The 12739-nt window shown below is 34.5% G+C and overlaps 1 protein-coding gene across 2 annotated transcripts in view; it reads right to left on the minus strand.

Moving 5' to 3' along the window:
• LOC122816534 (dual specificity mitogen-activated protein kinase kinase 3) overlaps window positions 1-12739 on the minus strand; it is a 982929-nt gene that overhangs the window by 577698 nt on the left and 392492 nt on the right. For both annotated transcript variants that reach the window (XM_044089378.1, XM_044089377.1), the window contains exon 3: window positions 12379-12430. In XM_044089378.1, coding sequence (XP_043945313.1) covers window positions 12379-12430 — 52 coding nt within the window. The remainder of the gene's footprint in view (window positions 1-12378; window positions 12431-12739) is intronic.

Raw genomic sequence — 12739 nt, forward strand, 5'->3', positions numbered from 1 at the left:
TTTATTCTCTGATTGCTAGACTTTCATTTTCTGAAACAAAAGATTTACCCTTTAAATAAAAGGTTTGTTGTACTGGACTTTAAGCTTTAAAAGATATGCAAGCATGTATTTACATGTTAAGCTAAAATATTTTTCATAAGGAATATAAATGGTTGGTTTACTGCTTTACTATAGTTACAACGAAAGATTTAATGCAGTTCATTTAAACGTATAAATGTATTTATAAATGTTAAACAAATGCTTCCTGTAAGAGAATATAAAATTATAAGCAACAGAATTGGTAACCAAGACTATACAAGTTAAGAGCTGTATTTAGTTTAACGTTGCTTAGTATGTACATTGCTAAGTTAAGTGAATGTACTAATAAGCTAATTAGAAGTGTGATTTTTTTTTTCTTTACTCCTGTGTAACACACATTCCTTTCACAGGTCAATTATAAAGCAACATAAAAAAACATGTTTCAGTTGTTTCAGAATGCTAGATTCTTGCTTGCCTTGTTTCTCGCCTTGAGCTGTTCTGAAGAAAATCTATGTCAAAGTTGATCATTGATGTCTGTGAAAACAGAAAGGACTTTTCTCTTTTCAAATACATATACGAGAAATCTACTCCAAATAACATTTTTTAAGAAATGAAGAACTGGTAAAACAAAAGCTATACTAATGTTTTATATTGAGCTGTTCCTGATGTATACTTTGCTTACATTTTGCTGAATGTTAATAGCCGATGCTATAGTGTTAACTAACTGCACATATTAATGGAAAGAAGTAAAGTTAAATGTTTGTTACCGATTAGAAAAGTTTAAAAGAATTAAGAATGAGAAACTTACAGAGGAAATTAGCTGCTGTGTGGTGTCATTTTCACACACACTAATCAAATTCTAATGTCAGAATGTGAAGCTTATACCAGAACAGCAGTTCATAATCACTAAAACCACACATTCAAATTAAACAAGCAGGAATTATTATTATATATAATATATATATTATATATATTCAAGATTGCATGCAATATTAGAATTAAGAAGAGTAAACATTGCATGAAAAATATGCATATGTACAAGGAATGAAACATCTATGCAAGATTAACAGTACTATAATTAGGTAAGAAATGTATATACTGTATTTTGTAACAGACACCCGATGACTAGCGCTTATGGGAGATTTTAGAAATACAAGTTATAAGGTAGAATATTAGTGGGCAAAGAATACAGAAAATATATTTATATAAAACTGCTTATAAGAGAGATATATGTATTACATATACCTGCATATGGTAGAACTGTGAATGTATAAGATCTCATAATTTACATAGAAAATCATATAAAATATTTCAAAATATACTGAAAGCTGAAATTTGAGCTTGGTCATGTGAACTTTGAAACTTTCTGCATATTGTATGTTATTAGATTCACTAATATGAACTAAAAAAAACATCAGAGCTGAAATTTGAGTGCTATACTGCTGAATCAGTACATGCATTTTGATAGAAAGTAAAGTAGTTTTTTTTTCTAATATGTTTGAACCTAGGGAAGGGAGAATGGGATTTGTAATTACGCACATTAACTTTCTGAAAACAACAGACTGCATTTTTTTACTTCACAGAAATAAGCAAGACATGCTCTTTGACCTCAGTAATGTACACATTTTATGAATTAGCTTAAGATAATGGATTTTTAAATATTTTGATAATCATATTGTTACACAATTCTGAAATATAGACACTTGTACTTTTTAAATTAATTCAAAGCTTTTTTAGATCTATAAATATGTGTACATCTTTTTGCATGATGAATGTGCACTGATTTTCCTTTTGTATAGCAGTTTAGTATGAAAAGATAACCTCTCACCTGTAAGCTTACTTGTATCTTTATCTCTTCAGGTTCTACTTTGTTCTATTTAGAGAATTAATTACAATAATGTTGAATGAACCAATAATTTAGGAATATTTAATGGACAGTGTACCTATTTATGTAATAGTAGTACAAATTATCTGCTGGATTATTAAAACGTATGTAGTACTGGGTGTGACGACAGTGTCCTGGCCCAGCAATCAAGGAGCCTCAATCCTCACCACTAACACCAGGGAGGTCATCTCCTAGAAGAGGAAAGGATAACAAATACACACAGTAAAGTACAATTTCCCTTAAGTGCACAAAGAGATCAGTGTCAGTCTGGGGCAGGTTGCTCCCTTGCTCTCCAGGTCCCTAAATAAGACTCCCCACTGGCACAGCTATAGGGTCCAGAACTCAGTCTAGCTGGCAAGCTAACCTGCAGTACACACTCTGTCCCACCAATGCTTCGTGTCCCTGCCCAGGCAGCTGAAACACCGCACACACACACACTGAGATAAGTGTTTACAACTTCACAGACACTCTTGGGAAAGGCTGACACAGATTCTCCAGCTGTGCCCCTTTACCCAGACTATACAGTAGTCATTTTGCCACCACCAGCTTAATAATTATCAGCTACCCAAAGGCCCTTATAAAAGGGTGTCCAATTATTACTGAGCAATATTATTATCCAATTGGTAGTATGACTATTCAGTGTAAGGCTTATTAGAGTGGCCTATTACAGTAACCTCTATAAATGTGCAATGTACTCTAGAGCCTATCTCTACACCAACCAGCCACAGGTAAAGGTTTTTAAAATATTTAATAATAAATAATTAAGACACAAGACAATACTACTACACCACATAGATTTCCAAGAGTTCAGAGATCACAGAGAAACTTAAAATAATAAAGTAGGAATGGTATGATGTCAAAGAAAAACACAATCTAACTTTCTAATCTTTAGCTATCCTTAAGAGAAAACACAGTGCTATAATCTATCTTACATAGATATATAGAGAATAAGCAGTGCTATAATCTTACTTACATACATAAAGAGCATAAGCAGTACTGGGATTGATGGTCCAAGACAAATGCTTTTAGTTTCTCACTGAACAATAGTTTTTAAAACACTAACAAACAGCTCTGCTAAGGCCCTCCCAAATTACATCATTATGACACTTAGGTTTTCCCAGTATTCACTTTACATAATTTTGACACTTAGTCTGGAGTTCCCAGGCCACAAACTACATTATTTAGCAAGCTAACACCTGCTCAGGAAACTACAATAAAAAAGACATTTCACATGTACACTCTAACAATTATTCCTTAAGTTAAGACAATAGAAAGAATGTGTTGAGCCAGATGCTTCGGCACCATTTTTTAGATAATTGTAACTTCAAAGAACATTTGAAATGCTTGGCTTTATTTTCCTTACAGCAGATGGCAATGTTGCAACAATCCTGAAGTTCACATTTTACAGTGTTTTCTTTCATTTAAGAACACAAGCCTGTATTTTACATTTATTTATACAAATGATAGAAATATGTATCAAATTCTGACTAGGCTGGCAGCCTTCGTCCATCTTTCCCCAATCTTCATACTGGGAAATGGTTTTAAATGGCAAAATATACAACTAGTCTCTTACTATATTTAACTTAATTTGCAAATCACAGTAGCTTTTGGATAGTTTCTTGATGAATTTTTAGGTATTGGTAGGTAGACAGTACAGTAGTTTTATTTTAATGAAAACCCAAATCACCGGAGTTTTACTCAGGGAACCTAACCACTTAGCCATCACAAAAAAAAATAAATAACTGAAGTAAATCAAACCCACCCAATTGGGGGGTTTTACCCTTGTCCTATAACTAAGTATACCAATTCTGAGATTGCACTGTACTGGGGAAATAAGGAAAGTTCACCATGGTGGTCAAGTGGTTAATTTCCCACAGTAAAACTCCAGTAATCCAGGTTTTCACTAAAAATAATGTTTTCGGTGAACCTCTCATGGATGTGACTTTCGGCTAAGTGGAACTTCAATAATAACAGGTAGACCCTCTATTAGTAATATACACAGCCACAGACTTGTTTTGCTATTTACAAGTTTTAGTACTTTAGTTTGTAGAAAGGATGAATTAAAAACATGTGGAATGTTAAGACTGTGTTGGAGGAATGCATTACGGTGTACAACTGTAAAAATTTTAAATAAATCTTTTTATATACACAGCATGGATAGTTTTAATTTGTTGTCTATTAATGTAAATGGATTAAATAATGGCAACAAAAGGAAATTGTTAATGAGCTACCAAAAATTAATTCTTGCAAAAGCCTCACTTGATAAAGATGTATGATACTTAAACAACCTGGGTTATGAAATGTTTTCATCTGCTTCTTTAAACAAAAAGAAGAGAGGAACAGCTATACTTTGGAGAAAATCTACTGTAATGCCTAAGGTCATGGAATCCATTAATGATCCCAAAGGATACACATGTACAATATTTAAATATAACAGCAAACTCCACACACTAGCTAATTTTCTCTAGACCCCGGGGAATAGATGCAAACGAGGCTAAAGATCACAAACTTGCTACCCAGTCTTTGGAAGGGTAGTTTAATTCTAGCAGGGGATTTTAACTCCATATCTAGTATAGAAGAAACAAGTGAACAGAAGAAAGCTAAAATTCTGGTATCAGCTAAAGCACTAAACAGATAGATTTGTAATAATACTTTACATGATTTAATAGTAAAAGCACTGTTCTTCATTCATTCTTATGCTCAAAGGATGTAAACTAGAACAGATATGATTTAGGCGTGTATAGATTTACTTAAAGTTAATTATTTTAAAACTATTCCTTGTCCTTTAGCCGATTACAATGTACCAAGTATTACTATATTAATGGATATAAGGAAATTTCAGGTTATTTATAGAATCCTAGTATATACAATGAAATTAAAAGAATTTAAGAGTTATCGTAAGGAATAAATTGAGATTTTTTTTTATCTTTGAATGATAATGGTCAGGTTAGTAAAGTCATACTATAGGACTCCTTAAAAATACATATTAAAAATAAAATGGGAAGACGGGCTAGTAATAAAATGAAAAAGTGGGATAAAGAACTGTTAGAAATGAAAGATGAAATACAAAAGTGAGGTTTAACAACAAAGAAATTAGACTATACTGAAGTCATTAAAAAAATAATGACAAAATATCAAACACAAAAACACAAAAAAAGTAAAGATAGCTTTAGAAAAAATAAAACTAGACGGATACGCAACGACTTCAAAAAAAAATCAACACAGATTAGCTAACAGAAATAAGATGTTAAGCAAAAAGGCATAAATCAATAATATCCGAAATCCTCACACTAATAAGCTTACTTCAGACAGAGGAACTGCTTAATACTTTTTCAAAAATTCCACGAGGAGCTTAAGATAAAAATAATCCTGATAACTACAAAACTGACAGGTATTTAAAGGAAAAAGTTACTAATAAACTTAACGACCAATAAATCTCTCTACTGAATAAGCCTATTACCCTAACAGAAGTTAAAAAAAGCTTTAAAAGAAAGGGAAAACTGTAAATCTTCAGGGTTAGATGGTTACGTATGGAATTACATAGTCTGCTTCTGTTAAATATTTCCGAATTACTGAGTGACATTTTCAGGATAATTCAGAGTGACAAAATAATTCCTCCCTCATGAAAATTTGCTGTAATCTCACCTATACTTAATCAAGGAAAGGATAAGTTAGTTTCCTCATACAGATCTATTTCATTATTAAACGCAGACTAAAATATTTACTTCCATCTTCGTTACAAGATTAAGAGATATAGTAGATAATTAAGATCAAACAGGATTTATAGGCAATACATTAACATATGATAATATAAAAAGGGTAGCAACTATCTTAGATTTAGCAAAAGGAATGAAGAAATTGCCCCTAATTAGCATAAATATCAAGAGAGCTTTTGATTTGTATACTGGAACTACTTGTTTAAAACTTTAGAATAGTTTGCATTTTTGGAACAATTTTATTTGAATCTTAAACTTGTACAGAGATTCCAATGCATATATTAAAACTGGATCTTACATTTCTCAATGATTCACTTTAAATAAAGGCACAAAGTAAGGGTGCCCTTGTCCCCTCTACTATTCGCATTATTTATTGAGGCCTTAGCTAAGAGTATAAGCAACAATGAAAAATTTGATGGAGTCTCATTTAACAAGGATTGTCAATCTAAAATACAGCTTTATGCAAATGATATTCTACTAACTACATCAGATTCAAATTATTCAGTTAAAAAAATGAAGTTTCAAGAAGTATTGTTGCTGAAATTTAACAAAACTGAAACTAGATAGTACGTTTAAAGACAAATATAAATATAACTGGGAAGGAAAAGAACTAAAATGTTTAAGAATAAAAATCTATCCAGATGTGAGATTTTTAATAATTTTGAAAAAAAAAATAACTGAAGTGTTACTTAAAAAAACTGAATTTTTTTTTTTTTGTTTTTAACTTGTGAAGATAGGTTAGTACTTAATGATTATATTACCCAAAACGAATGGAAAACAAGCAAACTTAGAAACATCAAAGGTCCAAAATAGCGAGACAACAAATAATGAAAAACCCTCCTTGGACCACCATGAAAAGCAGCATACAACTTTATTAAAACCACAAAAGGAACAGAATCTGAATCTGAGGAAGGACGAAAGCCTGAAAGCGCTTATTCTATTCCTTTTACGGTTATTTTAAAGTTGTAGCTTTATTAAAACCACAAAAGGAACAGAATCTGAATCTGAGGAAGGACGAAAGCCTGAAAGTGCTTATTCTATTCCTTTTACGGTTATTTTAAAGTTGTATGCTGCTTTTTGTGGTGGTCTAAGGAGGTTTCTTAATTGTATATTACCCAAAACAATATACATATTGCATTCAATAGCTTTACTACCAGACAAAAACTTTTAAATAAAATGGAAAAATATTAACTCATTCTTATGGTATCCTAAAAAGAAGAGAACTGCTTTCAGAAATTAAGATTATGGGAGTATAGTGGTATTAGCTTCCTAGATGTAGAATCTTAACGTCTATTGCTGGAAATTTTAATTCTAATATACTCCGTATAGATTCAACTTACTCTAGTCAATGGAAAACTATTCAGGAACAGATTTTACTAAATTCTTAAGTTTATCAAATATGATACATTAGAAATCTGCAATAATCTTTTCATCTAGTTAATAAAATTTACCTTGGAAGGAAATCCATTTTAATCTTTAGACTCTGCATATATGAAATCAAGTCTTAAAAGTTAAGAAATAACTTTTCAAAACTCCATTAATATCAAGATGAATGTTTTTGTGCTTTCCCACTGCACACACCTCTAGATTTAAGGAAACTCAGAGCAATGTTAAAATAAATTTATTAAATAGGAATGGATTAGTATTATGGTCTGACTGGAGAACGGAAAAGCTAAGACATCATAATATTTAATGAAATATAAGTTGGATGAATCTGTTAACCAGTTAATATCCATCAGTGTAAAATTAAATAAATTTGTAGATGAGTGAAGAGGAACAGAACACTATTCCCCCATTATATGAATGCTATCAAGGGTAAACTGACCTACAAAGGAAATGTGTCCAAGTTATATAATTTAATTATAAAAAATAATACATTTGATGCAAAATTCTGGAACGTTATAGATAGTAGTGGACTGAAGGACTCAGCGGGTAAGAATAAAACTCGTTACTTAAATTGGTCAAACTTCAAGTTTATACTGTAAAGTTTTTATGTGGAAATATATAAACAGAATGCAACTCCCTATAAAATCTCAAAGTTTAGTAAAATGACTTCCTCAGTCGGTTGGAGATGTATTAAAGATGTAAAAACTGACTGGACGCACTTTTATGGACTGTGAAAAATTTAATTTATACTGGGTACAGATTAGAATGTTTAAGGGATTATGGTCTGATAATTGTTCTTTACATAGATCAAGAATACTAATGAATAGTCCACTTCCTTTATCTGTCAAAGCCAAGCAACAAAAATGTTCTGTAGTCTCCTGAAGTAGCTAGAGAAGTTATTACAAAAAACTGGAAATCAAATTCAGGTCCTACATTCAAATAATTTTTTTTTTATATTTAACAGCAATACTATTTAAAACCAAAAAAAGAAGTGATCAGAAAAAAATCTATAAATTGTACTAAGACTTTTAGTGGTTGGGGTAGCCTTAAAATGTTATTGAAATATCAAGACTCAGTGCATTAATTGTATGACATTACCTTGATGATTCAATGCTTTCTTAAGATTGTACAACTGTATGTGATGTTGAATTTATTCCTGTGTATATATATATTGCAAAATTGTTAAATTAATCAAAATTTAATTAAAAATATAGTACCACACTTGTATGTGGACATCAAAATACATGGTGTATCCTTTCTCCCTCATTTTAGATTAAGGAAAGAAAATAAGGAAATGGATAGTTTAGCTTAATGTAAACTTGGATACTACTTCAGGCATAAAAGGAGGATTAGTTCCCAAAGAAACCCTGTCTCTGTTGAGAACGAGACAGGGTCGACACCATAACAGCATGCAACTCATATCATTTTGCAGAGGTCAGAGGAATCATTAAAATGGATTGCTATGATCTCTGCAAGAAGGGTAGATGTCAGAGTAGTCAGTAAAACTGCTTTCCACATGTTAAGAATCTTAATTCAGCCAGAACAGCTGGTTCAAATGAAGCAACTGTTTGCTTCTCTAACATAAAATTAAGATTCAAGGAGGGACCACAGGTTTTCTTGGCGGCCTCTAATGCAAACCCCCCTTCAAAAATATTTGGATATGAGAATGCAGCGAAAGAGGAGGATCAATGGCCAGAGATGCTGAAATGGCCGATAGATGATCCTTGCTGGAGGAGTAAGATAGTAATCCACACAAATATTGTAAAACCAGAGAAGAACTCTATGGTTGCTGGTTATGTTGTTGTTACCAACTAGAAAAGTTTTCCATTTACTAATATACAATTTTCTAGTTGCAGGCTTTCTTGCCTCAGTACCTGCTGCATATCCTCTGTAAATAGGTGCCTAAATGAAATTAAGGCCCTATCACCCTGGCTGTCAACTGAATTTGGGGTCGGAGTGAGTACATCCAGTCTGCGAGGAAGCTTACGTTAACTGCCTCTGGTCATTTCCAAAAAAAGGAAGAACCACAGTTGCCTGTGCCAGAAGGAAGTCACCACAATGACCCACCTTGGATAGTACTGGAAAGGGTGAAAAACCATAAAGGAACATTCCTGTCTAAGGAAAAGAAAAGATATAGGACTTCCAGGACTTCTTGTTTGGAGTTCTGGTGCAGAAACTTGACCATTGACTGTTGACAGATGAGGGCAAATAGGTCGACTTGAACTCCCCACAGATGGATCAAATCTTAGATCTAGTTTCCATTCTTGAGGGTCTGCCCATGTCCTGCTCAGCTTGTCTGCCGCACAACTTTGCTCTGAGGACGCCTGCAAAATTAGATAGTGCTTTAAAGCTAAATCCCAAGCTAACATGGCTAGTCTGCAGTGGGGGTATGACCGGTTTCCCCCTTGCTTGTTGATGCGCATGACTATAATATAACAACCTGAACAGGCCAAAGATGATGCAGAAAGTTAAGTGCCTTGATCAGGGCAAGCAGCTTTTTTAGATGTACGTGCTTGCATCTGTTCTTCATGTCGCACAAACCTTGAACTTTTATCCCTCCTGAAACTGCTCCTCAAGCAAAATCTGAGGAGTCTGTGGTGATTGCTTTGGAACAGGGAAGAACAGGAGACTTGGATTTAGGGATGGCAATCCTGCAACAATAAAATGGTGTGGAGATTTGGAGACTACAAGAAGAAATACTTTATTTACAGAAGTCACTCACCTGCAGCTGAGGCAAATTGCTTGCCTGATGGGGTAAGCAAAGGCTCATTTGCTTAACTACTTCTTTTGAGGCTGGAAGGCGGACCAGCAGTATGCTCCATGGTCAAGCAGAAAATTGTGCAACTTTCCTCAAGGAAAAACAGTTTTAACAGCTTTTGCTGTTTAAGACTTTAAACATCAAACAAACATACAGTAAAAAGCACTTTAAACAATTTACCAACCACAAAGATTAAAATAAACAATTTCTCTATAGAAAAAATGGTTTTAAATTACTTTAAATGACTTAAACTGACAGAAAAAAGAGCGCTCTTGTTTAAAACACAATACAATCTCATGAGTCTGTTACAACACAAACACCTAGCTTTAAAATAACTTTCCTAAAAATTAGTGCATTAATAGACAAACTTTTTTAATGGAAGGTTCTTCCTCACAGGGAACTTACCTGCCTAGCAAAGGAACAATGCAAGCAGACAGTTAATCCTTGAAAGCCTCAGAGCTATGTACTCTCTGGCAGCAGGAAATCTCTGAAGGGTTTGGAATTCAAACTTGTCTTTTTAGTCAGTTTGGCTTGAAATGACTGGACACATGGAAGGTGCCCTGAAGCTTTGGAAGCTGGCCAGCTATTATATTCTATGCAGAATATAATAACCTTTACAGATAAGGGTACTACACGTCAGTGATCAACATGAACATCTCACAGTATCCACTGAAGAACTCTCATTTAGTAGCTCCAAAGAGGCATCATGCAAATGGCTTATGATACTTCCCTAGGGATCATTAATTAACGCTACTGTGGGTGCATCATTTCTGCAGTGAAACTGAACTTGACACTAAATCTAGCCTGACTCTGGGCAGGCTTGTTAAGGTCAATTTTGTGTTCAAATGGCAACCAATAACTGTCAACTTTTGAGCTGGTTGTAACTTTGCCTTCTGTATGTTGACTAAAATTCACAGAGACAGGCATAACCAGAGCAACCAGTCCTTTGCAACTCAAGTAGTGGCTATGAGCCAGTCATCCAGACAGGGAAATAAGATCCTGGGTATCCTAAGGTAGGCTTCTATGCTCATCTTATGGTTCAGATCAGAATTAACAGATAGATGGGAGTGAAGAAGGGGCAATGGATATCCTCACCATCACAATAAGAAGGTACATGCCAGAGTGGTAATGGGGCACAAGATGTGAGCAAGGCTTTATGCTGCCATCTAATACTTCCTAATATGCTCCTGGATGGCGAGTCACAGCACTGAATTTTACTGTTATGGGCTTTCTTTGATTTCTCCAGGAAAAGTTTGCACTACTAAAGTAAAATATGCTAAAGTGTTAATTGAGCTTCAGCTAACACGTTATAAGACTAGTGGGTGGCGCAGCCCTTCCAGCAGATTCAAGATTACAGTACAGAACACACCGATGCAGAAGCGAAGGAAAACAAGATATCATAAGGCACTCTCTCTCCAATACCCCTGTCACTGCAGAAAGGGTAAGCATGAGTCTCTCGACAGTGAGCCAGAATTTGGTGGGGGTGGGGTGGGGGAGTGATAATAGAAAGCTTCTCAGGCTGCAAGTACAACCTTGTTAATCTTGCTAGGAGACCCAAGGGTCCTCTAAGTATAAGAAGGCCAGCTGACTTGCTCAAGATACAAGTCACTCAAGCCTTGGGTCCTAATTTCTAAAGTGACTGGCAAAAGAATCATCGCTCTTAACCCCTCCCTATACCTAGCTGACAACAGGTACAAGACTATTACTTAGCTAGCTGAGGGAGAAGCTCATTGCAGGCACAGGGGTACAGGCCACCATAGTGGTAGATGGACTTGCAAGGTGGGGGCTTTGGTAACCACTACTTTATCTACCTTTTCACGGAAAGCCAACTTCTACCTAGGATTACAAGATTTGTCCTGAATCCCATTGCTGGCTATAATCAAAATATTCAATCCCGTAAGCATGGAGACAGACAATGAGCTAGACATACCTCCCTCATCAGCTAGCTGGGTAGAAATGTTGGCACCTGAGACACTACTACATGCTGTGCTCCTCAGGTAGAAAAAACATTGTTGCAGTCAATGCTGGCTGATGAGCTGACCAAAGAAGACTGAATGTTTGTTTTTCAACATCAAGTACAAGAACTTTCATGTGACTAATGACAGGACAGAGTACAAACTATGGGAAGAGAAAAAAATAACTGAAGTATCAAACTGCATGCATCATTCCAAGTACAAGTGACATCACTGCATGCACTAGCAAAGTGTGCAGTCTTGATCATGGCAGCCAGAAAATAAAACAAAATTTAAGAAATGTGATATGACAGGAGGCAAGGATGAAATTCCAACTGTCACCCACTGTAAAGGGCCTCGAAGCAAGACCAAATATTTTTAATACTATGAGAACTTAATACGGTACAGGGTAATGCCAGTTTTATACAGTGAATGCTAGACACCATTAGCACTACGGAAAGCAGGATGTTACCTCTTAGGACACACTGCTGGATCAAAAATGAAACCAACACAGGTGAGTAGAGCATAATTTGTTATGCTGCTTGCACATACCTTTCTCAAAATAAAATCACTTTTTTCTGCAGCTACACATGCCATCTACATGTAATGGAATTGTATTAATGAACCGTTTACTACAATACACCTTCATGAAGAAAGGCTCACCTCTATGAATAACACGCAACTTGCTGTGTAAATGCTCCAAAGCTTTCACAATCTACAAGATAAGAAAATAAAACAGTTGTAACACAAAACTGCTCTTTTACATATTCACTGCCCACAAATTGCACTAACAGGCATTCCTAATATAAGAAAACAGAAACAAAACTCTACATTTATGAATGGTATGCAAGAAAGAATGTCTGCTTATACTACAGGAAGATTTTGAAGAGTTCTCCACAATTTTTATTTTTTAGAATTATGACTTACAAGCATTAAGGTCACACAGACTTATTAAAATCAGCTGTACCAGATGGATGGCCCACTCAAATTCATGATATAAAGGAATAAAGCCTTTACCACCACC

This window comes from Protopterus annectens, chromosome 12.part0, assembly GCF_019279795.1.
Source record: "Protopterus annectens isolate FY-2018-M chromosome 12.part0, PAN1.0, whole genome shotgun sequence".
NCBI lineage: Eukaryota > Metazoa > Chordata > Ceratodontiformes > Protopteridae > Protopterus > Protopterus annectens.